At 48.3% G+C, this 19,463-nt stretch overlaps 2 protein-coding genes across 4 annotated transcripts in view; one reads left to right on the top strand and one right to left on the bottom strand.

Moving 5' to 3' along the window:
• Nucleotides 1-12,960, top strand: part of BAZ1B (bromodomain adjacent to zinc finger domain 1B) — a 77,617-nt gene extending 64,657 nt beyond the window's left edge. For 2 of the 3 annotated variants that reach the window (XM_058285923.2, XM_058285924.2), the window contains 6 exons: nucleotides 2,275-2,422; nucleotides 3,483-3,630; nucleotides 5,243-5,355; nucleotides 8,949-9,094; nucleotides 10,285-10,388; nucleotides 10,696-12,960. In XM_058285923.2, coding sequence (XP_058141906.1) covers nucleotides 2,275-2,422; nucleotides 3,483-3,630; nucleotides 5,243-5,355; nucleotides 8,949-9,094; nucleotides 10,285-10,388; nucleotides 10,696-11,053 — 1,017 coding nt within the window. In that variant the 3' untranslated portion in view covers nucleotides 11,054-12,960. The remainder of the gene's footprint in view (nucleotides 1-2,274; nucleotides 2,423-3,482; nucleotides 3,631-5,242; nucleotides 5,356-8,948; nucleotides 9,095-10,284; nucleotides 10,389-10,695) is intronic. The other variant, XM_071211177.1, reaches the window with a different exon arrangement.
• Nucleotides 12,961-16,835: 3,875 nt separating this feature from the next.
• On the bottom strand, nucleotides 16,836-18,982 carry FZD9 (frizzled class receptor 9). Its single transcript, XM_004452133.3, has one exon. It carries the CDS (start codon nucleotides 18,980-18,982, stop codon nucleotides 17,204-17,206), a length of 1,779 nt encoding a protein of 592 aa, XP_004452190.2. The 3' UTR covers nucleotides 16,836-17,203.
• Nucleotides 18,983-19,463: the final 481 nt, after the last annotated feature.

Genomic DNA, 19,463 nt, shown 5'->3' with positions numbered 1-19,463 from the left:
AGCTCTTCTTACCAGTGAATTCTTGCCTCTGTGGTTTCCAATGAGAAATCTGCACTTAATCTTATTGAGACTTCCTTGTATGTGACACATTTTTTCTATTTTGCAGCTTTCAGAATTCTCTGTCTTTGGGTTTGGCACGGTGTGGGACTATTCAGGTTTATTCTGTTTGGAGAGTGTTGAGCATCTTTGATGAGTTTACTCATGTCTCATTAAATTTGGGGTTTTCAGCTAGTATTTCTTTAAATATTCTCTCTATCCCTTTCTTCTCCTTCTGGGACTCCCACAATACTTTTCCCCACCCCAAGTTTTCCGTGCTGTACATAGCTGCTATTTCTGACTCTTCTTCCTCCCATAATACTTTTATTGGTAGTCTTGGTGGTGTCCTACAGGTTCTTAGGCTCAGTCACTTTTCTTCATTCTTTCCTCCTTCTGATCCTCAGGCTGGATGATCTTAAAGTTCATTGATGCTTTCTTCTTTAACTCCAATCTGTTGTTGAACCTTTTTAGTGAATTTTAAATTTCTGTTCTTAGGGTCTTCAACTCTGTTTGGTTTCTTTTTTGTTATTTCCATCTCTCTTGATACTATTTTTGTGTGTTCATTAGTTGTTTTCTTGATTTTCTCTAGTTCTTTATCCAGTTTTGCTTTAGTTCTTTGGGCATATTTAGGACTTTTTTTTTTTTTTAATTGAAATAATAGATTTAAATTCAAAACTTGATCTCATCCTTAAATGCTGGGATCATCCTTTCTAGTCCATTATCCATGTTACATTAAATCACATAAATGTTAAAACCTGAGGTTTTAGGGAAGTGGGTGTAGCTAAGTGGTTTGAGCATCTGCTTCCCATATACAAGGTCTGTCTTGGGTTCGGGTCCCAATACCTCCTTTAAAAAAAAACAACTAAAGCTTTAAAACCAAATATTTAGGAAAATAATAGCCCTTAAGTAACAGTTAAATCACTGCTATTTGTACACACTGTAAACTTGCATTCAATTGGGTATTGTCTAGTTAGTGAGTTATTTGTGAATAATGGGTAAAATTGCAGATCTGTAAATGCTAGTATTTGAAATCACATGCCAGCAAATCAAAGTGATCCCTTTACTGTTTAGATAAAAAGTAAAGCCATTTGATCTCTTCAACCTTTAAATTTTACAGGGAGCAAAATTAATGTAAAATTTTAAATGCTTTTATTAGCTCATAGCAAGTAGCTGAATTGTAAAAGTTAGCAAGGTCTACCTTTCTAACTTAATTTTTAGTTCATTCATGACTGAGATAAACAATATGACCTCCATAAGATAGGTAATCTCTTCTCCCAGTTTCCTGGTGTATTGCCAAAGCTTTACCTTATCCATCTCTGTTATATTTTCTGACTATCTGAGATATCCCCTAAATTGGCGTTTGTTTACATGGACATTCACCTAATCATTTATGCTAGAACTGCTTTGAAAACAACAACAAAAAATCACATTTTAACTAAACAGCAGTGCAGATAGATTAATCCCAAATAACATCTTTTTCCTCAATACCATCTTTTCCTTCTTAGAATATATATCTTGTAGGGGAGAGAGTCATGTTTATCACTGAAATGCCTAATTATATATTTCTCTTTGTTATATATTTTGTTTGGACTGATTCTAAATTAACTTACATTTTCTGTTGATGGGAGGAAGCAATGTGGATTATGCTGAGAGTACTGGCCAGAATGAAGTCAAGCTAATGTTACCCTGGGACTTCAAAAATTTCATTTTAGTTAGAAGTTGGTGATATAGTCAAGAGAAATATTTTGTATCAGGTACTTAATATTTTTTAAGGGTAATAGAATGCTTTAGAGATATATTATTTACCATTTATAGGCCCTATAATTTACGATTATGTCACATATTAGTCCAGAAACTGATAATCTTGGGAACCAAAGTTTTATCAACTACATGACATTATTGTGATACTAGCGTTTAAAGTGTGCAATGTTCCAGCTTTTAATGACACTTTAAGTGGACCTCACTAGAAGAAACATGACTCTAGCCATCTCATCCCCCTCCCCACCCATTCATTATGTGACCTTTGGCAAGTTTTTCCACCCTTTGGATTCTTGATTTTTTTCTGTAAAGTACATGGGTTTTATTGGAGAAGCTCTAGGAAGTAAATATACTTAGAATTCTCATATCTTTTTTTATTCTTCATCTTTTCTCAGTATATATTCTTTGTCAGTATTATGTGAAGAATCCAAATTATTGTCTTTGAGGTTGTTGTAGTAATGTTGCCCCGGTTTTGTTTAGGTTGCATCTGCACTGGAAAAATGGAAGACAGCAATCCGTGAAGCTCAGACCTTTTCCAGAATGCATGTTCTACTTGGGATGCTTGATGCCTGTATCAAGTGGGATATGTCAGCAGAAAATGCTAGATGCAAAGTTTGTCGAAAGAAAGGTATATTTAGACCAAAGTTGCCAATCTGAGTGTATTACAGAGTGGGTTTCTACTCCCAGAATCGTCCGTTCTTTTCAAAAGAATTCTGTATACACAGCTTTTAAATGTGTATAAAAAGATTTCACCTTTTCCTTGCAGATCTATAAAATGATGCTGGTCTTTGAAATTACATGCCAGCATATTAAAGCAGGCTCTTCAGAGTATAAAATAAGACCAGTTGATCTTGCTAACCTTTAAACTTTTTATAGGGAGCAAAATTAATTAACCTAAAATTTTAAATGCTTCTATCATCTTGGTATTTGTTATCCCTAAGACATCTGCTACCAGCAGGGGGCAGTCTTTGTACCTTTTAAAAATTACTCAGGCTTTATACCAGTCTTGGCAGCACAGAGGCCTACAGAGCAAGGCATTTGAGATTCTTTAATGCTGAGACCTTTTATATCACATGTATGTGAAAGGAACTTTATGGCTAAAAGCTCCCTACTAATTGACTTCTCAGGCTAAAGTTATTTGTGAAGTAGGTTATGGTCTAATTCCAAAGGATGAAAAGACTATGTAAAATCAGTCATTTGCTTGGGAAAAAAAAAACTGATTTAGAATTAAGGTTGGAGAGGGGAGATGACCACATTATGATGGTTTAGTATATTTTCAAGAGAACCCTGTCAGATATGAGTTGGGAAACATTTGAGGCCTTGCAGTGGAGGAAGGACAGAAAATGTAGTCGTTTTGTGGGGATTCAAATCATTTCTTAGAGAGGAGAGCGAGTGAAATTTCCCATTATTACTTTGTTTTTGCTACCTCCTAGTAAAGGTCCTTGTCCTAGCCCTGGGTAGATTTTGGGATATAAGTCAGGAGAACTGAACCCTAAATTACCTATTGTCTAGTTTATGCTGTATTTCTTTTCAGAAAATGATTAATTTTTTTTTTTTAATGGGATAGTGCTGTACTGTTAGAGTGTTTATTCTTCCATGGTATTAATTGAGGGCCAGCGGCTCTTTCTTAAAATTCATCGACTGTTGCCATACTTCAGACAGTGTCATGCAAGTTTATCTCTTTGCAGGTGAGGATGACAAACTGATCTTGTGTGACGAGTGTAATAAAGCCTTCCACCTGTTTTGTCTGAGGCCGGCCCTCTATGAAGTACCAGATGGTGAGTGGCAGTGCCCAGCTTGCCAGCCTGCTACTGCCAGGCGCAACTCCCGTGGCAGGTGAGAATTTTTTCTTTCAGAAAATGAGTAACTATCATAATTAAGCTATAGTTATTCAAACTGAATTGTTCTAAAGAGCTTTAAGTTCATCTTTTGGGTAAAAAGGCTGGTAATTTAAGGTATCATGGTAGGACCTCAAAGGGCTCTGATTTAATTTTAACTTAAGGTGGACATTTCTAGTTTTCACTGCCAGCCACATTCTATATATTCTCCTGACCAAGTAACAGTGTATCTTCCCTCTGCAATAATTCAACATCATCAGGTCTTATGGGTCATTCTCTTGCTCTCCATTCTCCACAGTCTCTGGTGTTATTTTGGCCTTCCTAATCTGTCACTGGGGCTCCTTCAGTGACTTTTCAACTCTTCTTCCTTACCTTATATTTTTTCCCCTCTTATCCAACCCTTGTGGTGATAGTGTGACTTACATAAGTCACAGATCTGCTTATTTACTTTACTGTTCATTGTTCATAAACTTTCGATTTTTCATTGTTTCTAGAATAAAGTCCAAATTCCCCAGTCTAACACTTTTGTAACTTTCATTATCACAGTACTGGCCTAAGTTTTTATAAACTCTGATGCCATATATATGTGATTGTCACAAATGGCTTGTTACTCATTTTTGCTGCTTGAGCTTTCCTCCCAACTGGGAATAGTCTCTCCCCAGAACTCCCAACTGGGTAAGTTTGCCTGTGCCCAGCTAAAATTTTGCTGCCTTTTCGAGATGCCCTTAGATTCTTAGCATTAATTGTTCCTTCTCTATGTTCCAACTGAATTTTAAATCTCTAAAGCAGTATTTAGTGCACCCTGCCTTTATGGGTAGTTTTGTGCATGACTGACTTACCATGAGATTGTGTCCTCAAAGTCGAGATGGTGCTTTGTTCATCTCCCTAACTCCAGTAAGGCCAAACACAGGGCCTTGCAAACAGGAGATCTCTAATACCTGCTAAGTTGATACCATTGTTTTCCACATGGGAATTTGAGATTGTGAAAGGGCAGCTTGTAGGCACTCTGGCTTGGCCTTTCTTTTAAAGAGCAGAGCTGTTTGATCCTGATATTACCTAGCAGTATTGGTCTGTTATTTCTTACACCATTCCAGCTACACTTAGATGAGGCATGCTACTCTGAAATGGCAGGGCTTGGGACCAGCTGTTCTGAGCTGGGATTACCATTGCTTTGATGTTAAAGTCATCTGCAAGCTGTTTCAGCTCCTGGAAGGGTGCCATCAAGGTGGAGTAACACCTGTCAGGTCTCTGTTTATCCTTTCAGCTCACTCTAGAGTTGGGACAACTTTAAATATCTGAATTGTTAATTATCTGGCTCTTTTTGTGAGACAAAAGGCATAGTGTTTTGTATTGTTTTGTGTGGTGAGGGGCAGGGTTGTGTTTTGGTTTTGATTTCCCTTGCCATTGGTGTCTTGTTCAAACCATTTGGGGCCTGGTGGAGCTGTGTTGTTGAAGCTAAGGTTTTCATTCTGAACCTGGATTCAGGTTCCCTCCCCTTGTCGTCAGATGTATCTAGCCTGTGAAGAGAAAAAAGTTTCCAGGTTCCTTGTGGTACATTAGCCCTTCTTAGGGCTACATTGGGCCACAACCATGCTTTTTTTTCCTCATAGAAATTATACCGAAGAATCTGCCTCTGAGGATGGCAAAGATGATGAGAGTGATTCAGAGGAAGAAGAGGAGGAAGAGGAGGAGGAGGAAGATTATGAGGTGGCTGGTTTGCGATGTAAGTATTCAGGTTGCCTTTTTAGTTAACGTCCCAGTCTCCTGAGCTGACTTGGAATGACTGGGTTGGCCTTAGATTAATCAGTGTCGCCATCTTGCGGTCTTGCTAGTTTGACATATGTCGTGGCTGTGGGGTGACTCACATGCTATATTTTCAAATTGGTCTTTCAAGATACCATTTAACCACCTTCCTAATAGGAGGTGAATGGCTTGATCTGAATAGTATTAATCTATAGCACATCCATTCACTGTAAGACTCAGTGGAATTTAAGGCCAAGTATGTTCATGACAGGCCTGCTGGTTCTGAACCCCCTCATTGTGTGGAGAAAATGCATAAGGCAGATCTAGGCCATTGCCATTTCCTAACAGTTCTTTTGACCTTTTGTGCAGTGCTGCTGTCAGATGTTATTTTTTTTCTTTTTGGTTACAGTAATTTTTCTTTTCCCTGTAGGTGCAGGGAACCAGTTGCTTTGCTAATTTGAAAAGAAAAGACTGTATTTCCCTGGCTTATGCTTAAAGTTTGTTAGGAAGGTTCAGCTCTGTTCTCACTAGATGCCAGTGGGGGAAAAAAGGCTGTATCATTTTTGCACCTTCATTGACACTTATTCTTTTGTGTCCATTTTTTCATGTGTCTTTGAGAATGTTATCTTTCTAGTTAAAGTCCTCCAATGTAGCCTTTTAACACTTACAATGTAGCCTTTTAACACTTGGTCCTTCTGAAACATACCCTTCTTTATAGGTAAGTAGAAAAGAAACCATAGGTGAAGGTTTTGCTGAGCCTTTGAAGAGATGGTACATTTTCCAAGACCTGTAGCAGCTCTGTATGACCATACTTGATGAAAGGAGAGAGGGAATATGTTTGGCATGACCACTTTCTTAACTACAATGGTGCTGTCTTGAGCCTTACCAAAGGTCCTCTCCTCCCACATCTACCCCATCTTCCTTCAGGGTGATCATTTGGAATGACTTCATTTCTCCCATTTCCGCTGGGCCTCCTTTTATTTGTTCACTAGACATGACTTTTCTAGTATCTTAGGGTAAGTGAACAGGGAGTCCATTAATCCTGCGTTACAAAGAAACCCTCATCTATTGACTACACAGTAATGATTTGGACATCCATTTGTTCCGGAACAGATTCTGAATATAGCAATGTATCGATTGTTTCATGTTCAAACCAGTGATTGTTTTCACTTCCATGTTTTGCTCTCTTTCCAAAGAATTAATCCCCCTCCAGGTTCCATGGATCTGGAGAAGGATCTAGGAAATTTATGGTATTTCAGAACCCTTTGTCTACTCCACCTATTATGTCACCAAGGATGTTGTTCCCTAATGCACCTCCAGGCATTGGGCTGGTAGCTGTTCCTAGCATCTCAAGCTACATCTTTGGAATCAGCTTTTCGCTCTTTCACCAGCCTAGCAAGAAACCCTAAAATAGCAAAGGAAGGGTTATCATGGTCCTGAGATAGAATGTAAAACATTGTCTATTTTTTTTGTATCATTACCTCTCAATCCCCATTTCTGACCATATGTCACCTCCCTATTTCCTAGGGTGTGAGCAAGGAAAGGTTATGGAAAATTTGTTTAATGAACTTGAGTTAGTCCCTTCAGAGCATTGCTCACTGAAAATATATTGAGGATCATTGGTTTGTCTGATGTTGAGCACCTGAGATGCGAGTAGTCTCAGTGGCCTTTGTATTCTTTTTTTTTTTTTAAGATTTATTTTATTCTCTTCCCTTCCTGCCTCTTGTTTGCTCTCTCTCTCCATTTGTTGTGTGTTCTTATGTGTCCGCTTGCATTCTTGTCATGTGGCACTGAGAAACTTTTGCTTTTTTTTGGTTGTGTCATCTTTTTTTTTTAATAAGTTTATTTTTTTAATTATTATTATTTATTTCTCTCCCCTTCCTCCCCACCCCCCAGTTGTCTGTTCTCTGTGTCCATTTGCTGCGTGTTCTTTTTTGTCCGCTTCTGTTGTTGTCAGCGGCACGGGAATCTGTCTCTTTTAATTGATATGTCAGCTCTCCATGTGTGCGGTGCCATTCCTGCGCAGGCTGCACTTTCTTTTGTGTGCGGTGCCATTCCTGCGCAGGCTGCACTTTCTTTCGTGCTGGGCGACTCTCCTTACAGGGCGCACTCTTTGCATGTGGGGCTCCCCTATGTGGGGGACACCGCTGCCTGGCACGGCACTCCTTGCGCGCATCAGCACTGCGCATGGGCCAGCTCCACACGGGTCAAGGAGGCCCGGGGTTTGAACCACGGACCTCCCATGTGGTAGACAGATGCCCTAACCACTGGGCCAAGTCCACTTCCCTGGTTGCGTCATCTTGCTGCATCAGCTCTCCATGTGTGCAGCACCACTCCTGGGCAGGCTGCGCTTTTTTTGCATGGGGCGGCTCTCCATGCAGGGTGCACTCCTTGTGCATGGGGCTCCCCTACATGGGAGACACTCCTGCGTGGCACGGCACTCCTTGTGCACGGCAGCACTGCACATGTGCCAGCTCACCACATGGGTCAGGACTCCCTGAAAATTGAACCCTGGACCTCCTAGATGGTAGGCGGATGCTCTACCAGTTGAGCCACAACCGCTGCCCACCTTTGTATTCTTTATTCTCTCTTTGGGGTTCCTGGGCAGAGTTCTTATGGAAGTGGCCTGACTCACTGGCTGTGATTTTCAGAAATGCAAGGAAGGAAGCTTTTGACTTTTCACATTAATATCAGCCTTTCTGAAAAGACTGGGATGGTGAGCGTAGGATACTCTGGGGGTTATGAAACAGGGTCTATTTAACAGCACATTCTGTCTCAGAGATGAGTTATGTACACTTTGTGAGGTTGGTTTGGGCTATAGGAATTCCAGGCAGACTAATTATTAGCAAATGGCTTCTCATTCTGAGTAAGTGAGTTTGCAATGAATTCCTTCAAGGGTCTCATTCCTGGGTGTCACTGAACAGGGTGGGGATAGAGGAAGGAAGTACTGAAATAATTGACCTTTTGAAGAGACTCTTAAAAGGATTTTGGCAGTTGGTAAAAGGTATCCATTCTTTATTTACTACTGCCACCTCTTTTTTCTTTTAAGATTTATTTTTCTTTGTCTCTTCCCCACACCCCCACCCAGACGGTTCTCTTGCTCTTGTCTGTCTGCTCATTGTTTGTCGCCTTCTCCAGGAGGCACTGGGAACCAAACCTGGGACCTCCCACATGAGAGGCGAGTGCCCAGCAGCCTGAGCCACAGGCTCCCCACAGGCTGTGGCTTCTGCTGACAGGTGGCATCTGCTTGTTGTAGGAGGCAGCATCTAAGCTTGTCTTCTTTTTTTCTTAAGGATATACTGGGACCTGAACCCAGGACCTACCATGTGGTAGGCAGGTGCCCAGGGGGTTGAACCACATTCGCTTCCCTACTGCTACCTTTTAAAAGAAAAGCTTCAGTGTCCTCTTAAGAGTATGAGATAAATAGCAAGAGAACCTTATTTTCCTGAGTGAACCTAAGGAAACCATTGCTTTGCTTGTCCAAATTAATCCCCTCACCCGTCTCCCATCCCATATTCATGTTCCCCTTCATCCTCAGCTGTTCTGCTCTGAACCCATATTTTTATATTTCAGTGAGACCTCGAAAGACTATCCGGGGTAAGCAGGGCATTATCCCCCCTGTGGCAAGGCCAGGTCGACGACCAGGTAAGAAGTCGCATCCTACCAGGAGGTCTCGGCCGAAGGCACCACCTGTGGAGGACGCTGAGGTTGATGAGCTAGTAAGAAATATGTATCATCCTCCCTACTAACCTTTCTATTTCTCCTGTTTCCCCACCCCCACATTAGGAAATCATTAGACAACAGGTGGGAGCCTCCCCACTTTGGAGACCGATGAGGCAGATGGGTGGGCCTGTAGGCAGAGGCAGCAGGCCCTCCAGGAACAGCTATGTCCGGCATTCCCTTGCTATAGCCTACAAACATCGTCTCCTTCAGTTAGCAGGCAGCCTGCAACTTGTGGAGGATTTTAAAATAGTATCCATGTGTCTCCAGTGGGCTCAGAGGGGTTGGGTCTCTGCTGTGGGAATGTCAATAATGCTGGAGCCTCACTTACTGTTTGCTCTTTTGTCAACAGTTGTTATGGGTGGGACGTTACCCTTCCTTCTGCTCCTCAACCAATGTCATTCTGGTGGTTTTGCTTCAGATTTCACTTGAGCTTTAAAGAACTGAAAAGGACTCTCAAAAATGTGTTTGTTTTGACAGATCAGATTGGTTTTGGAGGTTGGTTAGGATATAAAGCAAGCCACTAAGGAGATCTAAGACATTAAACGAACCTTCTGCTTGCCCAGCCATAACCCCTTCAATCCTGTGGCTCTTACTGCTGTGAGTCACAGCTTATTAGGGCTCCCTGGAAGAGAGGCCCCACCCCTTTTCTCCTTGGCCATTTAGTTCCCACATGCTTTCAATGGAAGAGCCCAGGAAGGGAATTGCACCTCTTGCTTTTCTGCCTTGACTGAGACACCCCACGCCTCAATACCCTTGGCTGCTGGTGGTCCAACCCCTCTGGTTCTGCAGTTACATGTTTATACGCATCCAGGGTATCACGATAATCCCATTTGCTCTCAGAGGGCTAGGTTCTGTTGACAGTGGCCCTCTCTAGCTGACCCATAGCAGGACGATAACAATATGGCAGCTGCTATTTGCCTTCTGCTTCTTTGACCACTATCCACCAGGGAGGAAGAAGGGCTGATTGGAAAATTCCTGCCTCCAGGGCTGAGAGTTCTCTCTGACTAGCATGTCAGATGAACCTTGACTGTGTCTGCTGTGAGAAAATAGTTGAACTCTTTCTTTTTGTCTTCTATTTTGTTTTGTTTTTGTTCTTTTCTGCAGATGTACACATTTCCTGTCCCCATCTACTCTTCTTCCTCTCTTGGTGAACCTGTAATAACATGTCTTTATTCTTTGGTGCCAGGTGCTTCAGACTAAGCGAAGCTCCAGGAGACAAAGCCTGGAGCTGCAGAAGTGTGAAGATATCCTCCATAAAATTGTGAAGTACCGCTTCAGTTGGCCTTTCAGGTGAGCTCTGTGTCCCCAAGCCCAAGGGGCTGGTGTCAACCTGGTAAGTTCTGAGAGTGCTCAAATAGGGCAGCTGACTCTATTCTAGGTGTTCCAAGCTGAACGCCTAGACACTACCCTGATCCCTTTCCTTTCAGGACATGTGTTAGTAGTAGGGATAAATCTTAGGACAAAGTGAACAGATCTCTATGTCTGCAGGATGACTGATGCCAGCAGGTGTGGGCAGTCTGGGGCTGGTGATTTGACAAAGTTTTTCTCAGTTGCATTCAAAGCTGTGCTAATATCTTCATTTGGTTCTTCTTCACAGGGAGCCTGTGACCAGAGATGAGGCTGAAGACTACTATGATGTGATTACCCACCCCATGGACTTTCAGACAATGCAGAACAAATGCTCCTGTGGGAGCTACCGCTCTGTGCAGGAGTTTCTCACAGACATGAAACAAGTATTTATCAATGCTGAGCTTTACAACTGCCGTGGTAGCCATGTGCTAAACTGTATGGTGAAGACAGAACAGTGTCTGGTGGCTCTGTTGCACAAACACCTTCCTGGCCACCCATATGTCCGCAGGAAACGCAAGAAGTTTCCTGACCGGCTTGCTGAAGACGAAGGGGACAGTGAGCCAGAGCCCGTTGGACAGTCCAGAGGACGAAGACAGAAGAAATAAAGAAGCAGGGCCCTGGTAAGGGAGCTGAGGTTGTGGGAATAGAAGAAGAAGGCAAAGGACAGGTGAGGGAGAGGCAAGAGAGGAAAATTGCAAAAGAACTTGGAAGGGAGGCATTCACAGGAAGCTCAGAAATGCCCGTCATCTCAAGCTTGTGCTGTTTTTCTAAAACTCCCTTTGGGGCCTTCTTCAAGCAAAGCTCTTTGGCGAGTCTGGTATTGGGTTGATGGTCTCTGCCTAGAAAGCTTATGGGCAGAAGAGGACCTTAACCCACCTTTCTTCAGAGTTTCCAGGAAGAGTCCGGCATTCTCCTGCTGTGTGGGGTATATGGCTTTTCTTGTGAACCCACTGCCTTTCTCTTCTTTCCCAAGGTCCCTCCCACTTTGACCACCACCTCCAGTGCCAAGTCACTCTGGTCTCCAGGGGAGGGAATGCTGCATACATAGAAGGATCAAGAGTAATCAGGCCAATTGGGAAGACAGTGTTGATTTTTTTTTTTTTTTCCAGTCTATATTTATATATAACTTGTTTCTTTAAGCCCATGCTCTGTCTCTTCCTCCTTCTCCCTCTCAGGTGGCGGTATCAGTGAGTGCCATACAGAATTCTCTATTCACCAGCATCATGAAACAGTAATGGTCTTTTGAGTTGATCTTGGCAGAGTGAAGGGACATTTCCTGGAGCCATTCCTGAATATTCCTCCCTTTCTTTGTGAAAACCTTTACCCACCCCTCACCACCTCACGCCCTCAAAAAACAAAAACAAAAAACTAAGGCACTTCACTTAGAGACTGGGGTCCTGCTTATAATCATGCATATAATCTTTACTTTGGATTGATCTGGCCAGCGGGGTGTTGGAGCCCAGCTCACCCACATACCAGACAAGCTCTTAGGGGAGCAGAAGAAAAGCAGGAAGAATTTAAATGTTTAATTTTTTTTAAATTGACTTTTCTAGCTATTACAAGTTACTTGTTTCGGCAGTGATATTGTATAAAGAACATCTTGTAAAATACTTCTCATCTTGCTTTGGCACATGTACAGTACAGTTTATATGATAACGTGTTTGCTTTACTTTCCCCCCATCTTCTCCCTCAGCCCATCATTTCTCCTTCAGAGAAGTTGGGTGGAGGCTCGTCAAGGCAAGCAGTTGGGTCTGGTTGAGGGAAGGGTGTCCCCTTTGCCCACCATGGTGGCTGTTTTTGCCTCTTCTATCCACTCCAGCTGCTTCCCATGCCCATTCTGGCCTTACATTTGGAACTTGTTGAGAACCTGAATATTTTGATTGTCCGTGTCAATAGGAGGTGGGGCAAGGAGCAGAGGAGAAACTCAGAGAACCTCTTCCCTCAACCAGTCTAGCACTAGTGATATTTAGGCAAAACTTTGTAGTCTTCTTTCCCTTTTATTGCAGATTTTGATAAAAATACAAAACAGGGTTTAATATTTTATTTTCTATCAACTTTGAATTTGGAAAATTGGAGCTCCTAAGTTCTTCTGTACCTATTTAAATTAAAGGAAAAGAAGTCCAAGGGGATTGTAACTCAGAATTTGAGAATAAAGTGTCTAATATTAAACTTCAAGGTGTGGTCCCTGTCTCTTCCCCATCCTCCTTGCCCAAGGACTTTGGAAATTTGCTCCAGTGACTGGTGGGGAGGTTTATCATCCCTTCTGCAGGCTTGGAGTTGGCACTGACAGTCCAGTTTCATCAGCCCAGCCACCCATCCTTCCCCCACCTCTTATCCTAGATCCAGTCTGTTCTTGTCAATAGTGAGAATCCTTGTTTTCACTCCAGTGACATCTGAATTGTTTGTTGCTTTTTAAATTGTCTTTAAGGAGGAAAGGCCCCATTAAAGGATGAACTTGTAATAAATTGGAATTTCAAATAAACATTATGTACTTGTGTTTATAAAGAAGAAACAATCTGGTGAATCATTCTTTGTGCTCTCGGGGGTGGTAGTGGACAGTGCAGCCCCTCACTGCTCTCCACTGAGGAGCCCTTGACGCCCGGAGCCGGTTCTCCTGTGAAGGCTTGGTGTCAGGACTGAGAGGACCCCTTGCTTAGTCTTTCTAACCACATGTGAGATTCATCTCCTGGCCTTATCTCCATGTAAAACCCAGGAAAAAATAGTGAAACATTCGAAGCTTCTAAGAATGAGGGGAAACTAATTTTTCATGCTTCACTGTGGGAATTTATGTAATCCTTACGGGACTCAATTTTGAGTAAGCTATTGATATTTTTAAAAACTTTCAGGACGATTTTAAACACAAAATGAAAGTATAATGAATTCCCATGGGTTGAGCGTCAACAGTTAAACCATGTGGCCCACCTAAGTTTTATGTATGTCTTCCTTTATTTTTTCTTGCTGGGGTAATTGAAAGGATAGTAAATAACTGCTGGGTGGCAGCCTGACTAAGGAAGTGAGAGCTTCACTGAGCCGCTGCTGTGATCCCTTGGTACTAAGAAACCAGCCAGGTCCTTACCAACTAAACTGCAGGCAGCACAAGGTTAGATGGAACATCTGAAGAAAAACCTGGAGCTCTGGATGCAGATTCTGCCACTGATTGATTTTGTGATCTTGGCAAGCGTGTGCTTTGAGCAAGTGCCTATGCTGAGCGCTTGATAGGAACTTTGAGTCCTGCAGGGGAGAAGGCCAATTTGCTCCAAGGTCAAATGGGAGTCGACTAGCATGTGCACTCCAGGTCATGCCCCTACAGTCCTGGGTCTCTTCCTTTGTGCCTGTGCGCCTGTGTATCCTGATCCTTGCAACTCTCGGCCATTCCTTCCCACTCCCTTTGGTTGATAACTGCAAATAGGGAGAAGAGAGCTATTACCGTCTCATGTGAGTACAAGAACACCAAGAGAACTTAGTCCCCCACGACAAGAGTGTCATTATATATGAGAGTCCACTGAGACCTTTCCCTTGTCCCTGGTCTTGGGAAGACGGGTGGTTGGGTAGAGTAAGGTGGTATCTGGATTTCAAAGTAGCCCCTCTTAAGAAGAGGTACTCGTCCACTAGGAAACAATGTTTTCAACCTGCCATGGAGCCAAGATGTCCTTGGCAGGATACTGAGTGACAAGCTGGGAAGGAGGCCACCCTGGCAACTGAGGCTGTGACTGAGGGAACTATGGGCTTCCTCTTTGAGTGTGGGACTCCTTGGGGAGTGAGGGTAGCTGCTAGCACCCCCTCTCCTTTCCAAAGCCTCTTCAAGACCTAACCTGTCTTCAGCCGAGATACCCCTCCTGGCTCCTGTGAACTGGAACAGGCATTGACTGTGAGGTCAGGCCTAAGGAGTTCTGTTAACTTGGCCACTACCATGCACAAGCTCAGACCCACGCAGACAGGCTCAGCCGCCTGCAGTGGCACCCACACACAGCACTCAAAGATCCAGATGCTTGGGCTCCAAGGCTGAGGGGAGGGCCAAGGGCACAAGGCACATGCAGACACTGGTTTCTGAGGTTTTTTTGTTTGGCTTTGGAACTTTCTTTTTTGGGGGGGAGGCTCAGCAGTGGGAATGGCTTTGGTCTCTTCCCCCACTCACTTTGCCCAGCTTCTCTGGATCAAGTCTCCCTAGGTTATAACACCCTGGATGTAACATCCTGCTGTTCCTCACACAATGACCAGGAGAGGAAGAGGGACCAGACCCACTTGCGTGGTAGAAACCACAAAAGCACTAGAGGCAGATTTGGGTTCAATTCCGAGCCTCTGCCTCAAACCCACAGGCTGTGTGATGTTGAGTCACACTGATCTGTAAAATGGGGACAGGAGGATCAAATTGGAGGGCTTTTGTAAAGGTCTTTAATAAATATGTTCCCTTGCTTTTCCTCCAAGGTCTGGGACTTTTCCATAGTGTCTTCCAGCTGAGAAGCCTTAGCTGGCAGGCCCTGCCTTCCTTCCCAAGTCCTGGTTAATATGAAGTAACCCAGCCTCAAGGGAGTGGTCCTCCCTTGGAGTCTGTCCTTCCCACTGCACTACCTCCCCTACCAGCCACCAGACTTTTCCAGAGCTCAACACAGCCAAGTGCACCCTGCCACACACACTCCCTTCCACCGACAGGCAAGTCATGGGGATGAACTGGGGCCACATTTAATGTTCACCGTCCACCCCCCCCTCCCCCGCACACACACCACCCCCTCCACACACACATCACTTGCCTTTCTTTTCCCGAGGTCTCTGGAAAACTTCCTCACCTCTTGCTCCAGCTGCTCCTGCCCTCATCATCTTCAGTTCTGCTCCCTGCAGACTTGGCTTGTGTGCCCAGCTCAGTGCAACCACGGCCCCCTCCCAGCCCCAACTTGGGATCTTTATTACCTTCAATAAGCTCCTTCTGATTCTCACCCAAGGACCCTTGAGTCAATGAAGTCGCTTGGCTTCACTGGTTAAAGAAGGCTCTGTGACTTGATTTGTGCTGCGAGAGAGTTAGGATTTAGATTGGGAGAAAGGAAAAAGGAGAGGGTTCCACATACAAGGAACTTCATATGCAAAAGGGTGGCACCAACTCCTTAAGGGGACAGCTCTTAATCTCTTCAATTCATGGAGGGAATTTCACCCAACCTACTTGATTTTCCTCTGGTTCCTCTCTTGTCCCTGTGTGATTGGTAGTGGGTATAGGTCCAAGAAATCCTGCTGAGGGCCCCCATCCTGGGCTTGGGGGCTCAGCTGTACGACTGCCATAAAGACTGTTAGTCCTGGGCACATGAGCTCCTCCCTTCCTTTGGCTCTAAAGTGAGGCCAGCAGCAGGGGCGGACCCTTGCGGCCTCTAGGTGCTGACACCAAATGCTGGCTCTGTTAGACCAACACCTGACTGGAGTCACAGTGGCCAAAGCAGAGGCCAAGATGGAGCCCAGGGGTCTGACTCAGGCTAATGGGGGTTCTCCAGGACAGCCACACACACCCAGCACCTTTAGGGTAGACAGACAGGGACAGGTCCCAGCAGCCCTGGGCTTCCCCAGCACACAGGTATGTGAGGTTATCTGCCCCAGTAAGGAGCTATGTCCACTCCCCTGCACCTGCCCCTGCCCCATTCCTCACAGCTGCTATCAGCGCCTCAAATCCTGACACAGTACTGAAGGAGCTGGGGGCCCAATTCCCACTAAAGGGCTCTCCATCTCCAAGCCCAAACCGGTGCTCACATACCAGCCCAGCTCCACTCCACCCAGAGATATGGGGGGGGGGAGTCCCAAGGAGTGGGGCCCATACCACAGCAATCTTGGGGCAAAGGAAGTGAGACTCCAGCCTCAGCCCCCAGGCCCCAGGCAGGGCCAGCAGGATGGGACCCACCCCCCTCCCCGAAGGTGACAGCAGAAGCAGTTCCTGAGCTTTTGAGAGGACCTTTGAGACAACGTTGACACCCGCTGACACCCTCATTTGATATGCAAATACAGAAAGCCAAATCTGGAATACAGAAAACTTGCCCTTAGGCCCCAAGCAAGCTAGACTCCCCAGGGCCAGCGGGGAGGTGGGGGGAAGGGGGGGCGGGGACTCCACGAGTATCCCAGCAGGCCTCCCGGCCTCACTGTGGGAGCACAGAGCCAGGCCTCAGGGACTGACAAGCAGAGGTTGCCAACAGGAGCTGAGACAGGTGAGAAGAACACACACGCACACCCTCAGAGGCTGGGGTTCCGGCAAAACACAGCTGTTCCACCGGGGAGCTTCCTCCTGACGGGGGGAGCCAGCGAAAGGGCATCTGGGGCTGAGCCCAGCACCCACTCCCAGTTCTGCTCCTAAGAGAGACTCCCCCAGGGCCCCACCCTTCCTACCCACCCCTGCCCAACCCAGAGAGGACTCGGCAGTGCCACACGGGGGGTTTATTCCAATCACAGCTTCCAGAGAAACTCAACAATAAATTACATCATTAAATAAACTCCCTGCTGGACCAGGCTCCCCTCTGCCGCCTCCTCCACCGCCAGGGCCCTGGGGAGGGGGGGCTGGGCCAGGCTCTAGAGCTCCCCCCCTCCACCCAGCACCCCATAGTGGGGGGTAGGGGCGAAAGCCTCAATGAGCAAGTGAGGGGTGGAAGGACAGCCTCCTCGCCCTGGTCCTCGGCCCCTCGCGCTCACTTGCCTGACCTTGACAGCTGGGCAGCTGCTAGTCAGCTGTCTCTTCAGGAAGGGGAGGGCTAGGAGGGGGCCGCAGCCGGCCCGGTCCCACGCCTGCGTCCCTAGAGGTGCGTGGGGTTCTCCAGGGCAGGGTCCGTCTTAGTCATGTGCAAGACCACGGTGGGGGCCTTGTAGTGGCAGTGGGTGCCACGGCCGTAGCCCCCGGGGGCCCTGCAGGCCTTCGCCCGGGCCCGGCCGGCTGCCATCTTGCGGTGGCACAGGCTCTGCCAGGTCTGGAAAGTCTTGGAGCTCCATACCCAGACTCCGCTGGTGATGCCCACCACCAGCGACATGAAGATTTTGAGCATAAAGACAGCCACGGTGGGCACCGAGCCCCCTCGCAGGGAGCAGTCCCGCCGGCCCCCGGGCACGGTGGCCGCCGTGCACGGCTGCTCCGTGGCCCGCAGGCGCCAGAAGTCCATGTTGAGGCGTTCGTAGACGTAGCACACGATGACGCAGGTGGCCGGCACCGTGTAGAGGATGGAGAAGACCCCGATCTTGACCATGAGCTTCTCCAGCTTCTCGGTGTTGGTGCCGCCCGTCTTCATGATCTTGCGGATGTGGAAGAGGGCCACGAAGCCCGTCAGGAGGAAGCTGGTGCCGAGCACCAGGTAGCAGGAGAGCGGCACGAGCACGAAGCCCGTGAGCGCCGCCGCGTCCATGCTGGCCACGTAGCAGAGCCCCGTCAGCTCGTCCCCGGCCACCTTGCGCAGCGTCAGGATCACGATGGTCTTGAGGGCCGGCAAGCCCCAGGCCGCCAGGTGGAAGTAGCTGCCGTGGGCCTCAATGGCCTCGTGGCCCCATTTCTTGCCGGCCGCCAGGAACCAGGTGAGGGTCAGGACGACCCACCAGAGCGAGCTGGCCATGCCGAAGTAGTAGAGCAGCAGGAAGACGAGCGTGCAGCCCGTGTTCTCCAGGCCCTCCTGGATCACGTAGAGCGCCCCCGCCTCCTGGTCGCAGGCCACGCTCTGCGCCCCCGCCACCGCCCGGATGAGGAAGGCCAGCGAGTAGACGTTGTAGCACATGGAGAGGAAGATGATGGGGCGCTCGGGGTACTGGAAGCGGTGGGGCTCCAGCAGGAAGGTGAGCACGGTGAAGGCGGTGGAGAAGAAGCACAGCGCCGACCACACGGCCATCCAGACGAGCGCGAAGTCCTTGTCGCGCCGCGACCAGAACACCTCGACCCCCGGCCCGCAGCGCGGCGCGCACGAGCGGCTCTTCTCCACGTACTGGAACTTCTCCGGGTTCTCGCAGGTGCCGCCCGCGCCCGCGGGGCCGTCGCCGGGGGGCCGCGCGGGCCGCGGCGCCACGGGCAGCATGTCCAGGCCCCGGTGCGGCTCGGCGGGGCCGGCCGTGGCGTTCTCGGGCGCCTCCATGCAGAGCGCGTGCGGGTCGTTGCGCGTGGGCAGCTGCGCGCAGTCCAGGGAGTCGGGCCAGCCGAAGTTGAACTGCTCCATGATGGGCGCGCAGCGCAGGCGCGCCTGCTCGCACATGGGCCGGCAGGCGGGGATGGGCGTCGAGACCTGGTCGGTGCACATGGGCGCGTAGAGCGAGCACAGGAAGAAGCGCAGGTGCCCGTGGCAGCCGTACTGCACGAGCGGCGCGAACTCGTCCAGCTTGGCGGCCGCCTCGCGCTGCGACTCGTGGCCCAGCAGGTTGGGCATGCGGGTCAGGTTGTAGCCGATGCCGCGGCACATGGGGATCTCCACCGCCTGGCACGGCGCCGGCCCGCGCCCGCGCTCCGGGTCGAAGCGGCCGATCTCCAGCGCCGCGCCGCCCGCCGCCAGCAGCAGCAGCAGCAGCAGCAGCGGCAGCGCCCGGCGCAGCGGCGGCACGGCCATCCCGGGCGGCCCGGCCGCGGGCGGGAGCGCGGCCCGGGCTCACTCCGCCCGCGCCCGCCGGCGGCGCCCCCCGCCGGCCTGCCCGCCGCGGCGCGGGGCGCGGGCCATCGCCGTGCCGCCCACGTGGGCGCGGGGCAGCGCGCGGGGCAGCCGCCCGAGGGAGACGAGGCGCCGAGCCCGCCGAGCCGCCCGCGCCGCCGCCAGCCGAGCGGCCGCCGAGCCCGCGCGGGCGCCGCCTCCCCGCGCGCCGCTACCAGCCCGGGGGGCGGGGCGGCGGCGGACACGCCCAGGGGCGGGCCCCCCGCGCGCCGGACACACCCCCGGCCGCGCCTTAAAGGCGCCGCGTCTGGGGACCGCTCCCCGGCACCCACGCGGGAGTGGGGTGGGGGGCGACGGGGCGGTGGGCGGAGCGGGAGGGTCGGTGTGCCCGCTCCCCTTCCATCTTCACTCGGGTGTTGCCTTTCCCTTCCCGTGATGGGAC

This window comes from Dasypus novemcinctus, chromosome 23, assembly GCF_030445035.2.
Source record: "Dasypus novemcinctus isolate mDasNov1 chromosome 23, mDasNov1.1.hap2, whole genome shotgun sequence".
In the NCBI taxonomy this organism is placed as follows: Eukaryota; Metazoa; Chordata; class Mammalia; order Cingulata; family Dasypodidae; genus Dasypus; species Dasypus novemcinctus.
Note: the sequence above shows the minus strand (reverse complement) of the source record. Positions and strands in the feature narration are given on the sequence as shown.